The 24,835-nt window shown below is 40.5% G+C and overlaps 1 protein-coding gene across 2 annotated transcripts in view; it reads left to right on the forward strand.

The window, feature by feature from the left end:
• The first annotated feature begins 4,785 nt into the window (after window positions 1-4,785).
• ARNT2 (aryl hydrocarbon receptor nuclear translocator 2) overlaps window positions 4,786-24,835 on the forward strand; it is a 95,567-nt gene continuing 75,517 nt past the window's right edge. For both annotated transcript variants that reach the window (XM_041469237.1, XM_041469238.1), the window contains exon 1: window positions 4,786-4,927. In XM_041469237.1, the coding sequence (XP_041325171.1) occupies window positions 4,897-4,927 (31 nt within the window). In that variant the 5' untranslated portion in view covers window positions 4,786-4,896. The remainder of the gene's footprint in view (window positions 4,928-24,835) is intronic.

Genomic DNA, 24,835 nt, shown 5'->3' on the forward strand with positions numbered 1-24,835 from the left:
ACATCCCTTCAGAAGAAAAAGCTTTTAGTTCAACATAAGATATATGGCATTTGGGGAAAAAAGGCTTGACTTGCATAATTCTGATCTCAGTTGCTGATTCAGTGCTGTTCCTGGGATCTATCTTTTTGCTCATGTCTTGGGCTTAGGTAAGTAGACCAGTAGACCAGTACCATTTTGGTTTTTTTACCCATTTGCTTTACAGAATGGTTTCAAGGATATAATTAGGTAAGCAGTGTGAAAAGTGTATTCCCAGATGCTTTTTGGTCAGTTCTGCCTGAGGTAACCACCAACAGCCTCTCTCATCTTAATGATGCCTACTGTTGGCAGTGCTTCTGCCAGAGAGTGAGGTTAATGTCAGGAAATAAAATAAAATCTGCTTAGTAAACACTGCAAAGAAAACAGGTTATGTGTTAATGTGCTTGCACCAGCTATTCCTCTCTGAGGCTTTATTTTCAAATTTTGTTGTTTAAATTTTGGTTGTTCATACATGGTTAAATTTAAACAAACTTTGAAGAAGCTTGAAATGATAGAGATGAAATTAAGAGATAAAAGATGTCTGTCAGGTGTTTGGCACCTAGTCCATACTTCCACTAGCATAGGAACACTTGTGTGATCTCAGTTGAATTTCTTAGGTAAGAGACATCTGCCACACACATTTCACTTTTAGAAGGGTTTCTCTAATACTCAGCGTCATTTTCCCTAAAGGAAAACCACTGCAGAATTTAACAGCAATAGCTGTAGAGAACATCATAGAAATTACATTTCTATACCTGCAGGACTGAATAGAGATTAATATAACTTACACATTCCTATTGAGGTATTTTATTGCATTTTATAGGAAGAATACAATTTTCTCTTAAATTATATGGGATAGTTTAAAGAACAAGGTTGTAATTTCCTTAACAAATGCTTTTAAGACCTTCCTATGATAGTCCATGTCTTAAATTTCATCATTGTCTCTATAGCTTATTTAGGCAAGTGTGGCCACCCATACGTGACGAAACAAATTAAAAAGGGCACATAATGTTCCAGTTTCAAGCACTTGGGTGGATGGGGTTGCTTTAATATACATATATCATACTCTTCCAAGCTATCAAAGACCTTTGGATGAATTGGGTGCAATATATTAACTCAATTACAGTGGAAACAAAGATCAAAGAATGTAGCTGGGAGGTCTTATTAAAGTATGAGACTTCATTAAAATGTCACTGGTTTTGATTATACTGGATTAAAGTGTCTGAAATTTCACTTAACTTCTTCATGTCCCCTGAAAAGAAAATTCTGCTGGGTAACTGTAAGTTCACAGTTTCAGAACTTGAGTGTTGTTATAAAGTGGACTTTTCATAAATTGGTTAAAAACACCAAAGATCTTTTTTGTTAATTTCTGACACTGAATATATAATTTCATTTGCTTCAATTTGTTTCCTTTTTCATTTGTGATTTTTGTTTCTGACTTTTACTCATTCACATCCATCTTGGAAATACTTCAGTTTTCAAAGGAAATAATGATGAAAAACCCTACTTTTCCTCTATTTAAACGAAATAAGAACACAGGAATGAGATGAACACATAGAAAGGTAAAAAGTCCAGTTTTTCCCAACTGGCAGAGCAGTGCTGAGCTTTCCAAGGAAAGGTGTTAATGGGGAGCAGTTTCTGTGTGCTGCAGTGCTCAGCTGATCTATTTCTGCCTCTCCAGCCAAGAAACAGAATGCACATCAATGCTGAGCACTGCTATCAGTGGTAATAGCCCTTTAAATTGGAAACAATCACTGTAAAGACACCTAACAGACATTCTCTGGTATATAATAATAAGATTGAGATAAAGATCACTTTTCTTAATTCGTTTATTTCCCTGTTGCTACACATGATGTCAACACTTGTTTGTAATTTTATTAAAATGGTGACGCACCCCCTGTCGTGACGCAGGACCAGTGAAAAGTTTGCATCTTGTTATCTTGCACATCCATCATATTTTGTGCCTGATATTGATACAGCCCTGCTCAATCTCTCTTCAAGTGCCAGGGCAGAGTCCAGCCCTGTCCCTGCTTTTGTTGAGAGGAGCCCCATTCCACGGGATTTAGGCTTTCAAGGTACATAGCTCAGCATGCACTTAACAAAACATGAATTCATTCTGTAACTAAATTGATTTCTTGCTTTGCTGTGTACATGTTCCTTAAATTACAGTGCAAGTAAAACACAGAGCATGCACTTCCACCATAAGTAGAACACAATTTTATGAGCAGCAGTTGCCAGTGTTATGGATCTCCCCACAGATCTGGAAAGGCTCAGGACGAGATAGCAAGGAAGTAGCGTATTACAGACAAACAGAGAATAATTCCATTCATTTACGGATTGTTTCAGGGATTCTGAAAGACTCTGCTAATACTGGCTATTAAGATAGAGAAGATGGAGAGGTGAGAAAATAAATTCATTTCTCAATCTATTTAAGTGAACAAAGAATTGCGTGTGAAACTGAACAGAGCGTGTCAACAAAGCTCACACGAAACAAAAAAAGAAAAGCAGCTTTATTTTGCATAATTGTGTCTGAATCACTGAAGATTTGACAGAACCTGTTCCATTCTAAGCCCCAAGGTCTTATTTAGGCAGAGCACAATATCAAATACCCTGTAATGTGTTTTTTCTGGGCTAATCTAACATCTCACAGGATATCACGCAAAGGGACAGCACAGGCAGTTGAGTGGTTTCCTTGGTTTATATTCAGTCTTTGCAGGATTTATTCCATCTGTCTGTTGAAAACTACGACAGTGCACTGTCAGATTTCTCCAGTTTTTTAGGGTGGCTTCCTTATCTCTAAAATAGGAACGAAATAAGAAATATTAGTATGTTTCTGGTAAGAGGGAGATAAGGTTTAACCTCTGAACACTTGTAAAGGTCTTCAGAGGACACTTCAGAAGTGCCTAATGCTATAAATTCTGGTTTTATAAGGTTTTTTACTATCACTAGAGTATTAGGAACTTGACCTTTTAACCTTTATGCACATATGTAACCTGACATAATGGAGGTTCATGGAAAAGCTTTCAAGACCAGCATTACCTGTGCAATCTGAACACCAGACTTGGCAGAAACCTGAAGGAATTGAGCTATGACTCTGCAGCAGGGTAAGTCACTCCAAATTTTGCCTTCCTTATAAAAGGTAAGGGTCTAGAAAAACTATGACCAAGACTTCCTCAAATCGCAATGTTTTATCTGAACAGAAGTAAGTTGCATTTACAAAATTGCTGATATCAACAGTCTAGTATTAGCAGGGTAAATGCCTTGAGATAAGAATTAAGATTGCCTGCTGAGCATCCAAAACTCCACAGCATCAGCAGGCACTAAAGCAGCAAGAAGCTTGGAAAAACAGCTCCACATCTGATAGGGAAAAAGCACAATAAATCAAAGATAAAGCAAACTTTCTAGATAACCAGGAGCATTTAGTGCCATTCTGATTAAACTCCTCTACAGGAAATGAGTCAACACAGCCTCCATGCTTTCCCTGCCTTTCTACCAATTTACATCTTAATGGATAAACTGGTTCGGGTTACTCATTTGGCAAAGCAAGGGATTGATTTGCAACTTTTCATCTTGACTGCTCCCATCAACTTCTGCACGGCTGTTCAGGGCAACTGAGCACAGCCATGGGCAGGCATTTAAAGATTAACAGGTTTTTGCAGCATTCCAGAGGGATGACAAAGCCATCAAAATTCATTATTTTTTTCCCAGTATTTCACACACATTACACGTGACTGCTGCAGTTATTACACCAGCGGCTTTTCAGAAATCTTGCACTTTAATTCTGGGATAGTGGGGGGTTTTCACCTTGAAGACACGAGCTATGAGATTATGAGAAGAATCTCCAGTTTCATTTTGTGTTTTTTGTCCTTGTGTTTATAATGCAAAGCCTTGAAATGCGAGCTGAGTTACAAAGGATCAGTTGTTCAGTTGCACTGCTTAGCATGAAAGCAAGTCCAGTGTGAGCCAAAGCAAGGTTTTTAGAGGAATATGGTACCATTCACACACTCCACCTGGAGGGGCACAGAAGGTCTGAATTCCTGGATACTTCTGTACACTTGATGAGTGTGAACTCATGGGGCTCTGTTGCCCTTCCACCTTCCAGAGGACCTTGTCACCTCAGGGGAAAAGGGATGTCATTATCTGGGGACAACATGGATGGCGGGAACATCGTTCTACGGCACCTGCTCAGTTTTGGGTGGTGGTGACCTGCACCTCGATCTTCTGCTTAAGTTCAGGAGGGGATGGACAGCACCCCAACTTCAGCTGCAACTTAAGGGTGGCACAGAGAACCTCAACCTTCCTGCTCAGTACTGGAGGTCAGGGACAGCACCTCAACCTCCTCCCACAATTTAAGGGTGGCACAGAGCACCCAACCTTCCCGCTCAGAGCCGGAGGTCAGCGCCCACTCCCCGCTGGTGTTGGGCCCTTGGGCCTCACCCCGGCCCGGCCCCGCGCTCCCCTGCCCGCGGGCTGCGCTGGCTGTCCCCGGCTCAGGGAAGTTCGCGCCCCGGGGCCGCGGGTTCGAGCCCCGAGAGGGGTGGCCGGTCCGGGGCCGTGTCGGGGGCGGCTCCCGCCGGTTCTTGCGGGGGGTCCCGGCCGGGCAGCGGCGACCGCGGGCCCAGCGCACATGTGCGGCCGCCCGGCACATGCTCACTGAGCGCGGCGCATGAGCAGAGGCGGCGCGGGGCCATCGGACATCTTGGGCCGCCCCGCACGGAGCGGGCAGCGCCGCCGGTCCCGGGGCGGGAGCAGCCGCCGCCCCCGCGCCGCCCGGCCCGCCCGCCCTGGCGCCGGCTGCCTGCCCCTCCCGCGCTTCCCCCGGGCTGCTCTGAGCATCCCTCCGCCCCTCTTGCATTTGTCTTAATTCTTCTCAGAGACAAGATGGCAACGCCGGCGGCGGTAAACCCTCCCGGTGAGTAGCTGCCGTCTCGCCCCAAGTGGCCCCGCCGCACAACACGCCCCCGCCGCCGGCTCCTCGCGCCCGGCCCGGCGCGGTCCCCACAGCGCTCCCGCCGCCCCCGCGGGGCCCCGGGCCGGGCAGAGCCGGGTAGAGCCGGGCCAGCGGAGCCGGGAGCCCGTGGGGGTTCCTCGGGACACGCCGCCCCTCTGTCCCCGGCTGCCGGCGCTCGGTGCAGCCGTGCAGACATGAACAGTGGTGCATAAGCATTGGCGGGCACAGGGCAGCGGCGCAGCGGGGCGGGCAGAGCCCTGGGGATGAGCAGCAACACTGGCTTCCCCCGTCCCTGCGTTTGTCAGCTTTATTGTCGGCTCCAGAAGCCGAAACGGTGTTGAAACTGACCGTGGGCACCTCGGCATGTGCCCTGTGTTTGTTTTCTTTCCAAAGGATGCAGTAAATATTTGCTGTTAGTGGTAGAGTTATTGACAAAAGAAACTTACAAACATTTTCCCATTCAGTTTTTTTCGTGAGGGAATTCCCCGACGTTTTGTTGTGTGTCTGTGAGATGTAACATCTGTTTTGTTCAGTGCCTGACGGAATAAAGTGAGTTTGGGTGAAATACAGAGTCATATTTTGGAGATGTACTTGGGTCAACTTGGTGTGGATCAACAAGTATCTGACACTAAAAATAATTGGGATGACGGATCTTGCACTGGGCTCAGTACTAAGGAAGAATATTGCTATTAAAGGTCAATTTCAGTTTTACTTGTTTTTAATATGTGCTTGCATTTTGTCATTTTTTGTAGAGTCAGGTTGAGTTCTGACAATTAAAGCCTTGCTTGAGTAAATGCCAACTAATGTTTAAAGCCTGTTCATTAGATTAAATCCTGCTGTAGTTGGTAGTGTAGTTGACACGCTGAAAGTAAATATTATGATATAAACAATGAATTTGGTTCAGTAAGCACCAGTACAGTAAGCAGAAACTGATATTTGTCAGTCAGAGTAGGTTTTAATATCAGAATTCTACATATTAAATAAAAATCAATATTTAAGGCAAGGTTATGAAATTAATACTGTTTAGCTTCCAGGGTACCATGTTGTGCATCACAGCAGAAAGCTTCACTGAGTGCACTCAGTGAAATCAGTTTTGCAGGCAGAGGAGGATACAAACAGCATTTTTTGACTTGGGTTTGGTTTGCAGTTCTCCTGTCTGCCCTCCATGCTACACACTGAAGGAACAGCCCTGTCCGCTTAGAGGCCAGTGCTGAAACTGCTGAGTTACAGCAGAGCCCGGCGCCCCTTTAGCACCAACCTTGTCCACTTTCTGTACCACCTGCCTGAGGCTGAACCCACGAAAAGATGTGGTTGCAGGAGGTACAGCATGCTCCTAGCTGAGAAGGGCTTCACCATTGTTCTCCTGTGAGCACTTGGTGAATTGAGGGACTGTAATGGGATTATTGAGGAAACATAAAAAAGAGGAAAGAAGGGCCAGGTGTGTTCCCTGTGCACATCTCTGTGAAAGTTGACTTGCAGAGTGGTCCTCAAACTCTCTGAAGCACAGGTTGCTGGTCCATGGGAAGGATAAGGAAAGGTGTTGGTTTCCTGAAGGGAACCAAGATCCCTTCTGCAAGGCTGAGGTTAGAGCATCGTTCTGCTCCTGTCTGGGTGGCTGGAGCAGATCTGAGCTGAAAGACAAACTTGCTGCCTGTTAGTGAGCCTCCCACGTTTTCTGAGTGTGAGAAGAGTTGTTGTCAGACACCGGGGCGGCGAAGTGGAAGTGGGGAGCTCTGAGGAAAGGAGACCCCCAGTCTGTAGCATAGTGCTGCCTTTTGCCTTTGCTCTGCCACGGACAGCAGAAGATAGAGCTGTGTGAAATTCGTGCGCTGTACTGTGTCTTTTTAAAATCATAATCTGTTGCTTTTTTTTTTTTTTTTTTTTTTTTAAGTAAGTAACTGCAAAGCAATGCAGAGAAACAGTCAAAATCTGTAGCGAAATGACTTTAATCCTGTTGTTTTCTCTTGGGGACAGATCCTCAGCTGGAGTGAGATGAAAGTAGCCCTATTAGTATTGGTGAAGCTGTGCCACCTTGTGCTAGTTGACTTTCTGATCTGCAATGTTAGGGGAGCACAATAGAAGATTAACTTGTTAAGCATCTTTAATGATGATTAGAAATTACAATATGATTAAATTTTTATTAAGCAATTGTCTGGGGTTCTAATAACAGTTGGTAATTTAGGCAGGACATTAACTTGCAGCTACCACAATACAAATACATGTGGTTTTAGTCATATTCTAGATAGTGGAATGGGGATTAGTGGAGAGAGAAGAGCTGGGTGTTCTCTAACCGTGTGAAGGTCCTTCTCCTGCAGACCCATGCAGTGCTCTGTGGCAGCATCTTGTGTTAGATGCAGATTTATCCTTTTCCCCACTGATCTTTTTTTAATGGAGAGCTTCAGTTTGGGAAGTTCATAGAAGTGGGAGCAGTTTGCATTCTTTCCCACCTGAGGCTCACAGGAACTACAGTGTCAGGGACCAAATTTGTGGTGGCAGTGAGGCCACCTGTATGGCTTCGTGAGCTGTGTTAGATGTACACTGATGGTTCTTTTTGGTGAGGGTGTATAGCTGCAGCTGGGCATCACCCTGACACAGCTGAGGGGCTGTGTGGGAGAAGCTGCTTCCTCTTGCTGCAGGCTCAGCCTTGGAGCAGGTCTGGCTGGGAGTGCTGGGTTGGTTTCTCGTACTCTGGGTGACAAACTGAAGTGTGAAACAATACAGCTGTGTGGGAAGCTCATCTGCATTGGCACAAAGCATCACAGTTAATTTATTTCCTCCTGAAATAAGATTGGCATATTAAATGGGATTTAAGAACAAAAAAACTGTGGAGGTGTTACAAGCATTTTGTATATTACCGCTTGCAGCAAAGTGACTTAGTGCCATGTCTGTTTGAAAGGTGTTATTTTTGGAATGCAAACTTTGTCCGTAACTGTTGCTACTTTGGGTTCGGATTTTACTTAACTTGAGTGCAACACACGAAGGGGTGATTCTTGTATTAGCCAGGGTAGGATGAAAACATAAAACTCTTCACAAGTTTAGGAGTTTTTTATCCTAAGACATCATCTGGTTTTGGGTGATGAGTTTCAGTCTGGATCAGTCTGAGGAGCAACTTTCTGCTGTGATCAGGTGATGAGAAATGAACTGAAAGGCATCATTTCAGTTCTCCCACTGAGGTACCCCTGAATGGAAGGTGGTACACACAAGTGTATTGCCAAAATGCCATGAACTCAAAAGTCAAGTCAAGAGAAATCATGAGATTTTGCAGTTTATCTAGAGTTACTTTGGAGGGAATATCTCACAGGATGCATTTTTGGTGATGTTTTGCAATTTTATAAATCCTTAGGGCTGTATTTTTGTATTTAATTGGAAAAAAAAATTAACTGACTTGTTCATGTAATCCCTAAAGCTCCTGGTTTAGAGAATATATCCTCCAAAGGGCATTTACTAGAAATGTGTAGAGAGAGATGTTGTGATATGAGAGAGAGGAATTGCTGGGGCTTAGGACATTGCTGCAACCACAGCAGCTCTTGAAGGGTACTTTCAGCCCATGGCTAATCCAAAATATAAAAAATTGGCATTTTAATTTAAAGCAAGATTATTAAATAAGCTTTCTTTACTTTCAGTTTGTAGTGAGCTAATGGCAAATTTTCTGTCATATTCATGAAGACTTGTAAGCCCTGCATCTGGGCTCTTGGTTTAGATGAGTGCATTGGGTTCTGGGAGGTGGTTTGCGGGTTTTTGTGTTTGTTTGACTTGGGAGTTAATTGGACAGAAATCATTCTTCTATTTGAACTAGATATTGAGTCCTACCCAGTCCTACATTTGAGCTGAAGTGACTAAGATATTAAGTGCTGTGGGAGAATTTTTTTTGTTGCTGCTCAGTTCATATTCCTGAAAGGAACTGACTTGCTGACAATCTGGCCATTCTTTTCTTTAGATTTCCAACAGCTTTGAAATTGATTATTAAAAAAGGAATCTACTTCAGTGTTTTAGATGTCAAAATCATTCAACTCAAAGCCCAAAAGTTGTGTTTTATTGCTGCTGCTCTGCCCTTCATTACAACACAGACTATCCAGTAAGCTAAAAAATCAATTTAACAGCATCCTGGGGAGTAAATGGAGTGTTGTAGTGATGGAGGTTATAATGAGCTCTGATGTTTCTGGTATGCAAAAAAGTAGTCATCATTCTAGGGTAAAGTTAAAAAAAGGGTCTCAAAATTAGAACACTCATTAGCTGATGGGAGGTTTACATTGCAGATCGTTTTCTTCTTGTGTTTTCATAGCTCTGGTACTGCAGAATTGGTCCTTAATTCAGTCAAAATGTGGTATGAGATGCCAATGCCTCTTGAATTGTTCTGTGATAATGTTTTGCCCTTCAGGACTGTGTACTGAACAGTAACTGGCATTGAAGAAATGCCGTTATTTTTATATTTCTAATATACAGGTATAGGGTATACAAAAGATTTCATCTCTTCTGTCACAAAATAGTTATTTAAAATTTGCATATGTAGCTTGTGGTTGGTTCCAAATATTTTTTCAATAGAATAATGTTTTCCCATTCCTCTAATAAAAATGCAAAACAAAAGAGATATTGCTGATTTCTGTAATACCATATGGTGTTGCTGATATTTCTTAGCAGTAAGGAAAATTGCAATAGAGATTAGGTAGAAAAGAAAAAAAATAGCCTTTTCAAAATAGTCAAGGCAAAATAACCCTGTTGATGTAGTGATTATTGTTATTAAGAGGACAGAAATGGGGCTGTCATTATGAAGATGTATTCAGAGATTATGCTTAAATGGTTGTGAAGATCAGATATGTGTGTCGCTCAGAGTAATTTTGGGGGGCTTACTGCTTCAGAACTGACAAGCAGGAATGGAAAATGTGTTAATTCAGTGCTACCTGCAGAAATTACAATGTTATTAAAATATGCAGTAGGAAAGAGAAAGAGGGGTCTTGAGTTTAAGAGATGGGAATTTAGATCACGGCTCTTAGTGTAGATCTCTGGCAGATTTTCCAGTCTATCAATAGCAAAGTGTCTTTGGCTGGCCAGCAGTGTTTAGAGATGGATGAATCAGCTCAGGATGAGCTGTTCTGTCTGGCCAGCTCTGGGGAGAGCAGAGATGTGTGCAGATACCAACCCCAGCTGCCTCTCTGGCTGGAGGGATGTGCTCAATAAAGGTTATGTGGGAAAGAAATCAGCAAAGTCAGAGGTGCTCCTTCACCATTCTGAAACTTACTTCATGCAAAACATTGCATTTGCAGGACGACACAGGCAAAAATGAGACATTCCAGAGATCGTGGGTGGGTGCTTGCTCTAGAAACCATTGGTACAGTTTACTTCTTGCTAACAGTGTTTTCTTTGTTCAGCTCTAAAGCATTTCCTGTCACCCCATCTGTATCAATCATTCTGTCAAGGAGGAAAAGAAAAATTTTATGAGGCTGCGTTTGTACATTTTATTTGCCTTCTGATTATAACCCAAGTAAGATAGAGGAAAAGAAAAAGCTTCAGAAAAATAATCTTTCATCATCTTTCATTGTTTCAATAAAAATCCACATGAAAATTAATAGATGGAATAAACCCCCATGGACCGTGCACTTTCTGTCTGTTCTGGGAAGAACTACTTTGTCACAAAATGTTACAGGATTTTGGCAAGATCTGGCCTTTAATGTGCAGAAATTACATGGTTTGAAAATGCAGGATGAAATGGAGAATGACAGTTTTTTAGCAAGAGCTGATTCAGAGTTTATTTTGGATAGTCAAAATTTCAAATGGATCTCAGTTTTATTGTTGGCATGGATTAGTGGCCGTAGTCATGCGATGCGTAATGAATTAGAAGCTGTTTAAAAGATAGATGTAATTTCCTTTTTTTTTGTACCCAAAGCACGCTGGTCTTCCTTGAGCAAAGCCATCTGCACAGGGAGAAAGAGAAATCCTTTCTTTTAGATACTCAACATATTGATGAATGTTTCTAAACTTTCTGCTTCCTTTTTCTTTTTTTGTGAGTGTTTGTTTCCATTTTGCTTATCTTTGGTATTTCTGTCCTGTGGTTTCAATCCTGCTTTTCACACTTAGGTGTCTCTACCTTTCTCACAACTCCTGTAACTACTTTATTTTCTCTGTGCTGAGCTTTGTATTGACTTCTCAGTGTTGCTGAAATGTAAATGAATCCTGGCATTGTGCTGGTGCTACTCCCAAGTCTTTCAACAGCTTATGAATTCAGATTTTTTCTGTGGGGAGCATCTGAAGTCCCCCTTAGAGAAAAGTGGTACTTTTTCTGTGCTGCCTCCCTGCAGCCCAGCAGGTACTGGGAGGTGTAATCAGCTGTGTCAAATTAGGAGCCTCTATTAGCTTGCATCTGCCCTGGATGGGTGTTGTTGTTTTGTTCAAGGACAGCTCATAGTATTAATTTCAAATGCTTAGATCTGGGCTGCTGCAGGTTTTTCTCATCTAAATGTCAACTGCATGTGACAAGTAGAATAATATAAAATAATTGTAATTTTTTCTCTAATCAAGCAAAAGGGGTGTTGAATTGTTTAATTACTGGCTTTGCCAGCATGCAGATGGAAAGGCTTTTCAGGTAAGTTGCTCATACAAAATGCCTAAAATGGATAGTAATTAACAACTGGCTCTTCATTGGTATGTTAATTATGCTGCCATTTGTCCTGGTGCCTGTCGTTCTTTAAATGTTCAGTTACACTGAAGTGAAGCGTTCACTTCCTGGCAAACACAGAATGTATCAGAACAGTTTGACTCTCAGATATATGCAAATATTTTATGGGAAGAGGCATGCCAGTAAATCACTGAGCTGCAAAGAACAAAAACACTGCATATTTGTATTCCTCAGAGGCAAAAGCAAAGGAACCTGCATGTCTGAGGAACCTGCAGGCCTGATTTTGAAAAATTATCTCTAATACTTTCCCAGTACTAACCCAGAGCACAATTCCATGTAAGTAAGTAATTTTAGGAACTTGTTACTGCTGGCTGTTTCTGTTAGTGAAGGTAGGTGGGCATCTGGGTGCTGTTACATACCCTTGAAATGCATATATTTTAAAATTGTATTGCTTGTAATATCTGGATGGAAAATTTGAACTGAACTGGAAGTGCTTTTAGAACTTGGGATAGAACTAATTATTTTTGAATGCAGGAAGAGTTAAAATAACTTGTGAATAAATCACAGCAGTAATCTCAGATTTTTTTCAATTTACTGCTAAATTCTTTGGAGAGCAGAGATTGCCTCCTGTTTTCTGGACTGTGCTTTGCAGAGTGCATCCCCAGTCTCCACATTCTATTGCAATAAGTAAAAGCAGGCTGTGTCTGGTATGTCTGCAGGTCATCCAGCAGTGTCCTGAAGAGGGCCAGGCTGCTGAAGTTATGTGACAAGTTTGCTGTGACCAGCCTGTGAGTATGAGGCTGGTATTTTAATCTGCTGAGCTTCTGCCACATGGAAAATGGTTAATCTGCCCAACACACGGTGGCCCTCACACATGGCAGAAGTCAGCCCCTGAAATGAGGTGGTGATTGTAACAGTAGCTGTGGGAAGTGGGTTATAGCCATAAATTAGCTATTAAAAGGCAGTACCTTCTGTGTGTCACTGCCCTCTGCATCATGTTCCATCCTTTCATGGACAAAAAATTGTATTGCTGCCAGGCCATGCCTGAGCTGGATTTCCATTGTGTTATGTCCAGTGAAGTTGCTAGCAAAGTTCCTAGCTCAATTTTGAGTCCAGCTTTAAACACTAAAAGTAGTGATAGCTAGAAAAGCTTGGTTTGAAGTGGTAAATTCTTGTGTTCCCAGTCTCTGAGAGGTGGCTCATTTAGCATCAGTCCACGGAGGTGGACCTGTGGTTGGTCTGTTGACTACTCCTGTGAGTCACATTCGTGTCACAGTATATGGGACACCAGTGTTTTCCTTGGATTTAAATTTTTTTAAGCATCTTTAAAAGATATCCTGGCCCTCTGCATGTAGATGTCTCACCCTGAAAATGTTTTGCACTTTCTCTGCTAAGCAGTGGTTTGATCAGTAGAAATCAAGTCTGTATAATTAAAACTTTCTTTTATTGTAATGAGATTTTCAGTGAAAGAATATAATGGCAAATTATTGTGCTATGTCAGGATTTCAGCGTTTCAGAGATAAGAGTTCCTCTGCTAAGTTTTTTATGTTTTCATCTAAAATATTTCTAGTTTAAGGGAAAAAAAGACAAAGTAAATTTATTTGGTGTGCAGTAAGGTTTGTGGGGAACAGCACTTGCTGTGCATTTTTGCTTACTAGTGCGGGTTTGAAATATGCATTTTCATTGTTGACATTAAAATAAATGAACCTTCACTAAGAAAAGCATAGGAGCATTTTCAAACTCTATTATGAGGACTGGAAAATAAGAATACTTTCTAGCTGCATCTTCAGCAAAGGGGATCGTGGACTGCTGGAATTAAGATTGTTATGTTCACTTAAGACAATCTTCCCCAAATGCCAAGATCTAAATTTCCCAGTTTTCTGAAACAAGTTCTTAAAATGTGTAGTGTCTCTGTGGATGCTCTGCCATCTCTGAGTTAGGGTTGGTCCAAGTGAAACTATTTCTCTGGAACTGGATTCTCACTAACAAAAAAACAAGTTCTAGATCAAACTACATGTAACCCCAAAATGGCCCATTAGAGACACTTTAAAATTAAGTATAAAATTTCCATTATGGATACTTACAGAATAAGACAGCAATAGGGAATTTTCTTTCTTCTTTGTTGTTGATGGTCACTGTGAAGTACTTGGGTGTATACGAGTCTTTGGGCTCCTTGTAGTTTATTCATACTTGAGACTTGGTTCTCAAATGATCACAGATGTTGGGTTGTTTTTCTTCTAAGCAAAACCCGAGTGTTCTGGACTTTCTGTACTTTCTGAGCTGTTTCTGATACACTCAATGAACATGTGCCTTTCTGAGATGTATTAGTCTTTTGCTGAAATATATCTTGATACTCTTCCATTTTTCAGACAAGCTAACATTGTACATTTCCTAAGTGTTTCCTGACTCAAGAATTAATCATATTTTATTTTAGTGGTGTTCTTCTCCTGCTTCAGAACTCTTTGGTTCTGAACTGTAAATGGGACTGAGACTTGTAATGGTTTTTAATGTCTTTGGGGAAGCTGCCAGTTTCAATATCTTTCCCCTCCTAAGTGTTCCCTTTTGTCACCTGTGTTTCTCCCTCTAGGTTCCATGCATGTTTTAAAAAAAGGAGGCATGTAAATAATATTTTATTTACATATTAGAAGTTAGGCAGCTGTAGGATGGCGCTGTGGAATGAAATCTTAGTGCTGGTGTACAGTAGCTGAATTGAAAGGTGTGTGGTTTTACTTGTTGGCATTTTGGTTGAGTACTATCAGCTGGAGATGTGTGAGTGGGTGGAAAGAAAGTAACGTGGAGTTCATGCTGAATTATGTTTTGCTGGAGGAAAGCTATTCATTAGTCTCATAGCTGGCACATGCCTCTTTATTCCTTCTCTAAAGTAGTATCTGACGACTTTGATGAAAAGGTTGATATGACATTAAGGAATTGGTTCTGCCTCATCTACTGATGTGCAGAAGCCTTGCTGCCCTTGGCAGAGCTGAGTGAGACTCAGGCAGCATGCCAATCCTCACTTTGCTCTAGGAAGGGCACGCATGTGATAGATGGTTCAGGGTTTGAGGAGCCTTGGCTCGTCTCTGAGTGTTACAGTGGAGGTTGATGATGGTGGATCCAAGCTCGGCTCCGGGGCTCATCATGTCTCCACCCACGCCCCTCTCTGGGTTTTTCAGGATGGTCCTAAGGACAAAATACTCCCTCGTCATTGCTGAATTTGAAATGAATGTGGTAATTAAGAATAAGAATTTCAGAGACCAGTGAATTGCCGCTGTGCAGGAGAATTCCTGGCTGCTGCACCCTGGCTGCGCGTTTCTCGTGCATCACTGGCTGCCGTATGTCTGAGAATCGACCAGGGCAAGAAGGCAGGCTCGTGGTACAGCCCTGGACAGGGTTCAAGTTTACTACAGGCTTTCCACTGAATCACTGACAAATAACATTCACATGCCACAATTAAGTCATCTGACTTTTGTTTTCATTTCTCTTACCACCAGTTTGCAAGTCCTGTTTGTAAGACTGCATAATTTGAGATGCTTTTTTCATACGTATCAGTTGTAAAAATTACGTATTTGTAAGATGCCTATGCTGGGACAAGCTGAGAATATGTTTCATTGTGATGTACTAATTGATAATGTTTTATTAATAGACGTTTATTTCAACCACGTTTATGGTGGATTAGCGAAAAATTTTCCTCCCTTTGGGAAGAAACAGAGAGAGAAAAAGGAAAAGATACAGCTTCTCTCTCTCTGGAAACAGCAGTTATTATAATACATGAATAACCATTAATTTGTATTTTCTTTACAGAGTTGGTAGGATATTTGGATAATGTGCTTTTAAAGTGTCTTGGCAGAATATACACATGATAGATAGTTATTTCAGTGCTGAACCAGCAACAATCCACTGGCTTTAAAGTATTAATATAGGTTTTACAACTTATATCGTGTTGTCTTACGGTTGCTTTTGACACTTAAATTTGCCTTTGAAAATGCATTTGTTTATTCTTATCCAGTTACAGATTGTATTAAGATTGAGAGCAAAATGTACATTGCGGCATACACCAAAGAGATGATCAAACTATATGAAAAGCACAGTCGCACTGAGTGAAAATTATGAGATAGTTTTCAAGTGTTGCTTGTGCATTTGCAAGTTAAATTTTAAAAGTAGGAAAATGTATTATATGGGGGTATTTGGTTAGTGGGTTAACTCAAACTGCTCTTTAAATCAAATCAATGAGCTGTCCCTGGAAGTAAATACATTTTCAGAAATGAAATAATTATTCTTTCTGATGTTGAAATGTAAGGATAAAGTGTTTGTAGTGATTTCCTGGTAAATGCATGTGGCTGCCACTGGTTGTTTGCTTTGTTGCATAGAGTCCCTGTCATAGCTGGAACCTGATTGCCAGGTTTGGAATTCAGAATAATCTTGTGTGTCCTGTGTACTTGCCTGTGCTGCTCTTCAGTCAGCAAATAGCAAAGCTAAAACCTTACTTTGGTCAATATTTACAGACAAGCAATCAGCTTGTTTTTTGACAAACATCCACTTTGTTTACAGTGAGGGTATTTTCAGTATCACTTTTCTTCACTTCTGCATTTGATATATGCACAGGACTGTCTGTATGCTTTTGGGAACAAGTGGCTTGTAATGGATGTCAAATCATGTCTAATGTGAATATGGGGACATAGAAAAATAATGCTTTGTTGTTATATGCTTTTTTTTTTATTGTTTAGTGGTTCACTAGTAGAATATCCAGCAAATCTTGTATTCTGTAATTCTGAAAAAGCAAGTGAGAGCATGGCTATAACTGCTGATCACATCAGAAAGTCTAGCACAGCCTATCTGGAAACAGCATTTATCTTATGTTAAAACTGGTAATTTTAAAAAGAAAGCAGGGGATTCAGCTTTATGAAATATGTTCAGGAAGTAGCTCTGGGAAGAAGATAAGCAGAAAAAAAGTGTTCCAAAATTCATGACAAATTCTTGGGAGTGTAGAAAACTTAAAGTAATGCTAGGGAATATTCTGCAGCAGAGCTTTGTAGTATTTTGTATTTTCTATATGACTGTGAAGGTTTCCCTTATGCCATAACATTGGGTTGTGCCATTTGGAGTATTTGTAGGACTAAAAAGTTCTATAAAGTAACAATAATAACAACAGCAAATGCCTTTTTGAGCACCCAGAAGCTTGTGGACTTTTTTTTTTTTTTTTAAATTTGCAGACATGAAAGATATAATATATGAAATTACCTAAAAGGAGGAATGTTCTAAAAAACATTTAGTGAAGTGAAGGGGCAGTGAAATGTAGAAAAATCACTAAGACCTTTATTTAAAATGTTGTGGGTTTTTTGCTTGCAGAAAAATTCAGGGTTTGGGAAACTCAGCTGCAAAGAGGAAGGTAACTGCTGATGTGGGCTGGTGTATGAGATCAGTGAAGACATCAGACGATGTTCTGAAGGTTGTCCTTGTTGGGAGGTTAATCTGAACTCATCCAGATTGGTGACAGGTGCCAGAGGAACATTGTGGGAACGCTGGTGCGCTCTTTTCTGGTGCCTTTTCAAGATTCAGTTCAGTTTGAATCTGGAATTTTCTTAGCCATAGCCCTCTTCCATGGTCTGAAGCCTGGACTACAATATTTGGAAACTGAGCAAGGAGTTTGAGAAATAATGGCTGTACACCCCGTTTGAGTCGTGTTTTTTGATCCTTCTTGCTGCTGTGGGAAAGTGCAGCTGGCTGTTTTCAGTCTTTGAGAAAAAAATAAAAGAAATTTTAATCAGAAAATCTCCTTTGACTTAGAGGAATTTCAGACAGGCATAAAATGAACTGAGTATTTACAATGCTCTGATTCAGGCTGGGTTTTTGAAAGGAGTTAAATATGGGATTTTTCCCCTGCAGTTTTTAGGCAGAGAATGTTGTATTAGAAATCGTGAGAAAAAGTACTAAACCACACCCTATTTTTAGAATATATTTTTGACAAATACTGATATTCTTTTTAAGGTGTTTCACATAAAAATTCTTATCCTTAGTAATGAATTGGGGCGTGAAAACACCTGAAAGGCCAATTAATTATCATAACATCAAATAAGCATCATTTGCTTGTTGATCAGGCAGAACTGAAGTCATTAGTGCTATCAATAGAATGCTGTTTAATGAAAACAATAGCATTCTGATTACCCAACAGTGCCCAAGGACACTGTAAATTTACTGATAATTAAGTATTTGGTAACGCAAGTTGCTGTTCTGAATGAAATTTAAAATTGACAGACCCTTCTGAGGCACACTTAAAAATCTCTGTAATAAATAATAAAGGCATTTGAAGGACACGAGTTAGTAATTTTCAGTGGATAATTAGAATCAGAGTGGTCCACATTTTACACCTTTGTCTTGGGCTGTGTTGCTCCCAAGCTTTCTGCAGCTGATGGGCAGTGGATGTCTCGGTGTGGTGTGGTGGGAGCACCACAGAGACCTCAGTCTGTGACCACAGTGTGGCTGCAGGGCTGCTCTTGGACCACCCCAGAGCAGTGCTGCTGGGTTTGGTGGGATGGAGTTTGGCAATCACCACCTCAAAGCCTTCATGGTCTTCCTCACCAGCCCCTCGGTGTGTGCAGAGATTCCTGCTGGTGATTGCCCTGTGCTCTGTTGTTCAGGATAACACTGCTGGTTTGGTCTGGCTCCATGCATTTTCAAATTTCTTCATTTTGGATAAATTATATGACTCCTTGCACCTGTGAACTTAGAACAGCGCTCAGTGAAAATGAGTTACAAGAATATTTCTATAAAACAATTATAAGAGGAGAGCAAGAATTTATTAATTCACTTGAATGTTTCTGCTCATTATTTAAGAAGTATGTTGTCGAATTTCTTTGAATGTGAACCAAAAGTTATAGTCATAAATACTGCCTCTCATGCTCATGAAATCTGATAGCTGGTTTCTTCTGTAATGAACTGAAAATACGGACAAGTTGGCAATGACTTTCATGTGAATTCTGTGCATTTCTGGTTAGAGGAAAAAATGAAATAGTTGAGAGAAGACATTGGATTCCTGGGGAAGCTAGGCTGCCCCTGATCTGCATGTAGTTAAAATCCATTTTGATGAATGTTCTGGACAGATTTATTGCCAATTAGCTTTATTTCTTTACATTTATACAGGTATTGACTATGTTTTATGTAGTTGAAAGTAGTTTAGAGTGCTGTCATCTTGTTATGATGTAAACTCTGGAGAGGCAGGGTATTGATCTCAGGCAGTTTTATTTCTTATGTATACCATTGCAAGTATTTTAATAGAAGCTTCAAAATAATTTTCACAAATTGGCAGTTGAACTTGTACATGAACAAAATAGATTTGTGATGAAACTCTGAAAATGCTTGAAATCTAAACCAGCTTCTAATGCTGAAAAATAATTGCTAGATAGATAGTAAGAAGCCAGACTACTTGAGAGAAGATAGTGGAAATATTATTTTAAAAGAGATAATTTGAAGATGAATGAACAAAAATGAAGCTTCAAATGATGAGATAGTGCAGATAAACTATTGAGCAGTTACTGCTGTTATTATTTCTTTATTATAAAATAGTTACATAGGAATTTATAAAACGAAATTTGCTTGCAAGTATTTTTTTGACGATTATAGAAGAGGGAAAGAGAGATGATGTGTTTAGGAAAGAACAAATAGCAGTGATGGTATAAAATTAATAATCAGTGATCCAGAGCAAGGGCATACAATGGAAAATGCTTGATTTTATTGTTAATGAAATAAAGTAATAGCAGTAATTGGCTAATTTCCTATCTTTTGTACCTTTGTAGAAGAAACACACTTAAGAAATGCTACTTCTGCTGCTCCTGATGTAAAAACATGCTGTCTTGTCCTGAAAGTAAAATTTTTCAAGCCCAGCATATCTTTTCTAGCCCTGACCAAAAGCAGGTGCTTGAAGGAGTATAAAATGAGAGTAAGCATGTGTGGTGCTTCCCTGGCTACTGTCCCACCCTCCAGCCAGCCAGTGATGTTTGTTTCATAGGGCTCAGTGAATTTCTTTCCCATAGCTTTAGATAGGCTCTACATAAATCCCATATAGTTTTTTTGGCATCCACAGATGCCCAATGTAGGGAGTTCGGGGCATCCAGAGGTAGTCATGATTGCTCAGGAAAGCTTGGCAAAAGTACTAAGGGTGTGGGAAGGTAAGAAAGATGAGAAGGGTGAAGTTGTGGGATAGGGTGGCAGTGGCTGAAACGCTTTGACATTGCCTTTGAGGAGTGCACTGGCTTGGGGTGACACCCAAGAGGGGACGAGCAATACAATGGGAGAAGGAATCCAGGTTTAACTCTTCTGGTGTTTACATATTTATATGCGTGTGTATCTCTGTGTGTGTGTATATATATATATATACACCTATTATATATGTAGTCATGAGAGCAGCCAGCAAAAATGGGCTGAGGTGCAAGGCAGCAGATGAGGGCTGGTTGGATGAGAGGGCTTTTCTTTCCTTGTAGACAGAATTCCAATCTCAATAAATTTTAAGAATGTAGAAGCAGATATGACAAAGCATATCCATAACTGAAGTCACAGTAAAGCTGAGAGTATGGTCGTGTGGGCTTTATTTTGTTTTTTTTTTTTAACTTGCACTGGCCAAGTGGGTAACTCTCTGCTTATTTACTAAGCAACAAATTTTATCAGGCCCTTTTAACAGTTATTGATAATCATGTGGACAGGACTGTGTGCAGGTGTTTTGCCTAATTCAGGATTATTTTGCCTAGCTTTAGCTGGTCTTGCAGCTTCCACTTTACCTCCTGATGTTTTACTGGATGAAATACAGCAAGTGTTCTGTTGTAAAAAGGGAAAAAAATGTCCTGTACACGAATTTCTAATTGAATGCCAACCAAAACAAGATAAATGAAACAGACTTGTTAAATGAAGAATTAATGGACTGAGCATGATCTGTCTCTGAGAAACTTGAAATAAGGTCCTTGGAGTTTATTATGTTTTCCTCATATTTGTTTGCCCAGGCTGGGTATGTGCTTGCACAGTTTTTGTGAGTTCATTAATGGGTCAGCTGTGGGCAGTTGTACATAACAGAACAGCCATATATGCTGTTTGCTAGGTCTGATGCTCAGTAAAAAGTATGGAAAATAACACTGAATGTTACCTTCTGTTTCTTGCACATAACTTATAATTATGCAGTTACTTTTGGCAAATACAAAATGTCAGAGAAGGAGGGAGCATCACCATTCATTTCAAATGGAAATGATGCACAGTTTGGGGAGCCTTTTTTTTGGAATGAATAAGGTGATTAACACGAAAATTGGAAATTAACTGTCAAAATAACATTCAAAATCAGCTAGTAATGTATGAAATAAATTTTTGGTTTTACAGATCATAAGATTGATGTTTCCACAGTGGGATTTTTGGGTACTGCGGTTGAAAATTGGAAATTGAAATAAGAAGTACTGTCAAAATAACGTTCAAAATCAGCTACTAATGTATGAAATACATTTTTGGTTTTGCAGATCATAAGATTGATGTTTCCACAGTGGGATTTTTGGGTACTGCGGTTTCTGCATGGCATATCTAATTTTGGATGCTTCAGAGGATCCTGGTTTTGAGTGTTGGCTGCTCATTCTTCAGGGATTGGTCTCACATTGTCCCTCAAGCTGAGCACTTGCAGCAAGAATTCCCCTAAAGTAGACCAAAAGTCTCTTTTGTCACAATTTACTTCCAATCCTTTGTCTGCATCCCACCTTCTTTTGCACATCCAGGTGGTGTTGAGCTGTGGGGCACACAAAAGGGTGTGGATTGCAGTGAGATCCCAGGACATCCCACAGGGATGGCTTGCGTGAACACAGCAGTCAAGTGTGGGTGGGGCATATGGTTCCAGTCTTTGACTTCAAAACTTGCTCTTCCAGTCTACTTAGGCATGTCACTGGCCCTGCATCTCCTGCAGAGTCACAGCAGAGAAGGCAGGGAGCGAGGTGACTGGATTTGGCCTCTGGAACACCGGTTAGGCCACTCTTAAATGTTCAGTCCCAGTCTCTGCTGCACAGACAGTGCTCCTTCAACTCAATCTCATCACCTCCCCCCCTTCGAGTGCTTAACATTCACCTGTGATGCAGGCAGAGGATAAAGCTCTGATCTTCATTTTGAAAAAGAGAACGTTTCTCTGGTAACTGCTCACCATATGCCCTAATTTATCTTCAAGATTAGGGGTGGGCCCCCCTCACACCCCAAAGCACAGGGCATTGTGCTGGAGGAGAAAGTTTTTAGTTAATTAGGATTTTTATATTACTCCTGTCTTAGTAGCTCTTTCCAGAACCTAAATGGTTAAAGAAGAAAATGTTAGTAATTTTGCTGCAAATAAATTGATCAGTATGCAAGACGGTTGTCACCGGCTGAATCATGGTCCACAGTTAAGGTAAACAGATCTGTGATGACATTTTCTGAGCAGAATACCAATGCTGCTACATTTCTTCCCAGAGGTTTCTGACTCTTCTTATATGCGGATAAAATTTCTCTCCAAGAAGGTTTTGTTCACAGGAAAGAAATAGCATCTTTGTAAGAGTCTTCCTTAAAGGTGGGATTTCTTGTATTTTGTGATTTATTTGCAATCGTAATTCTGTCGAGAGCATGGCAAGGAATGTTTTTGCTTTTCTGCATATCCTCTCTGTACAGTAGATGTTTTTGATGTGGAATCTATTTAAAGTGTCTGGCAATGGCATGCAAGTTAAACAGTATTAACAGAGTTATCAGGAACAATGAAAACAGGGTTTGATTTTTTTAATATTCTTTGAGAGTGAGCTCTGTTTTATAATCTCTGTAGTTAATACATAAAAGCAATGACTAAATAATACAGCTAGATTTTTAGCATTAGTGTTTCTGTGAAATATTTTTGACTACATGATGGCTTCGTATTTTTGTTGGCATATTCTAAAGTAAGAGCTATGATATAGTTTATTCTTAAATGTCTCTGTGCTAGGCAGAAAATCCCCCTTGCAATTGACTGCAATCAAAACCATTTAGCTGAGATGCATCTAACTCCCGTATGACTTCAGGGTAATGCAAAATACAGTTTCTAAAGAAGTTTTTGAAATCTGCTTTCTGAGAATATTTAAAAGAACATTTTGAAATCACTGTGTATGATGCTGTTGATAGGATTGGGCGCGTTCGTAATTCTGTGTTTAGCCTTAGATCCACATTTTCTTGGAGTGATTGACATCTCAGCCATTCTGTGGATTAGAGGCTGGAAATCTGTCGCATTTGTATTGATAAAAGTAGAATTTCCTCTCGTTCAGTCAGTTGTTGGTACCTGACTTTAGTCGTGTTTATTACAGTAGACGCTGAAGGATAAAGGAGCCCTGTGGAGAGCATGCTCAGTGGTACCTGGCACGGAATAGCAAACCTGGAGCTGGTCCTCACAGCTAATGTCAGGGATTCAAACTCTCTGGGAGTCAGCAGAACCATTCTCCAGTAGACTTTGGGTTTAAACCTGGCCTTGTCCATGTCTGCTGTATTTAAGCAGTATAGCTGAAAACAGTGTAATTAACAGGACCTTTTGTAAGATAGACTTAGGAAGTCTTGTCATGCACAGCATTTCAAAGCTCCCCAGTAGGATGCATGGTTTGTGGAGAGGAGCAGAGCAGGGGCCACCATCTCTGGAGCTGTGTGATGCTCCCTGTAAGGACACCTGGCCAAGAGCTGCCCTTCTCTGGGGGATAGCTCAGCGAGTCACAAATCTGTGCCAGAGACAAGACAGAGCTGCATTTCAGGCACTGGATCTGGGGTGGGGCTCAAAATTTTAAGTTTGGGCTTGAGAGCTGTGGTTTAATAATTCCCTAGCAAAAAAGAGAAGTCCAGGTTCATCCTGGCTTGCTGTACTTCTCAGTAATTCTTGCTCTGACTGGGGCTCTCGTGCACTTTCATAGTGTCCTTGTGCAGCATTTAGCTTGCTCTTTGTGCTTTGCTTTGTGAAGTTCACAGCAGCTATTTTGCAGATCCATGTAACAGCTTGAGACAAATGTGGATTTTTGGGGGAATAAATCCCTGTGTTTTATTCCAGTATTTTAATGTGCATTTGCTGGTTATCTTTTATTTTAGAAACATCCGTGAATATTTTGGGATCGACCTAAATGTGGCATTGAAGTGTAATGTCTAAAGTTTCAATGTTCAGCAGTGAAATTAAGTCTGGACAGAAATGGAGGGACTAATTCTGCTTGTACATTGTTCCTGGATTAATGTGGCTCCTCAGGGATCCCCAAGATGAACATAAATATTAGTGGCAGGATCTGGCCTGCTTCCAGACATGACAGTGATAAGACAAGAGCTGTTAAGTGTTGTCCAGCTGGAGGAATGTTCACTAAACATTGCGAGTGTTGTGCTGGGTTTTGTTCTAATAACATTTCTGTGTTCTTTGGCAGATCTCTAGGAACTCTCTGGCCTCCAAATGAAATACTGCATGCATTTTTTTCAGCAAAAAAATTATTTCTATTTGACACTAAGAAACACCTTTTAAAGATTATAAAGAAATTTGTTCAGAACTCTGCCTTGATGGTTACGGATGATTTTCATGAATGTTCAGCTTGACCTTGTTTCATTTCCTGAGAATTGTACCCTTACGTTTGTGCTTTAACTTTGGGTAAACAACACTTGTTTTATTTTTTTTTCTACTGGCAGAAGGGAAGTCCACTCTGAAAATTCAATCTCAGAAAGAGAGCACCTCGTTTCCCAACTCTTGTTGCTGCTGAAACACTTCTGTGAGCATCACTGTTAATGTGTATCTGGACATAGGTTTAGATAAGCCTGAAAAAATGATCTTTATGATTGTTAATTCAGCATGTCTTTTTTGTTGTTGTTCTTGTTTGTTTGTTTTTTATATATATCTGTAACCAACTTGATGCTGCAGGTCTGGGCTTCCATACTAATTTATGTTCCAACAGAATGACTGAGATTGCCCGAAATTTATGTAACTCTAAAGAATTGTGAGCTACTCTTAAGAATTTCTTATGTTATTTTTTTTCTTTTGGTCTGTGTCTGATGCATGCTCCTTTTTTTTTTTTGTTTTGTTTCTGCTAATAGGCTCCTTGGGATGCTTCTCTACCACAGTATTTCTATCTGATCAGGACTCTGCCTTGATGGTTACGGATGATTTTCATGAATGTTCAGCTTGACCTTGTTTCATTTCCTGAGAATTGTACCCTTACGTTTGTGCTTTAACTTTGGGTAAACAACACTTGTTTTATTTTTTTTTCTACTGGCAGAAGGGAAGTCCACTCTGAAAATTCAATCTCAGA

Source organism: Pyrgilauda ruficollis, unplaced genomic scaffold (genome assembly GCF_017590135.1).
Source record: "Pyrgilauda ruficollis isolate IOZ18807 unplaced genomic scaffold, ASM1759013v1 scaffold23, whole genome shotgun sequence".
Classification (NCBI taxonomy): Eukaryota; Metazoa; Chordata; class Aves; order Passeriformes; family Passeridae; genus Pyrgilauda; species Pyrgilauda ruficollis.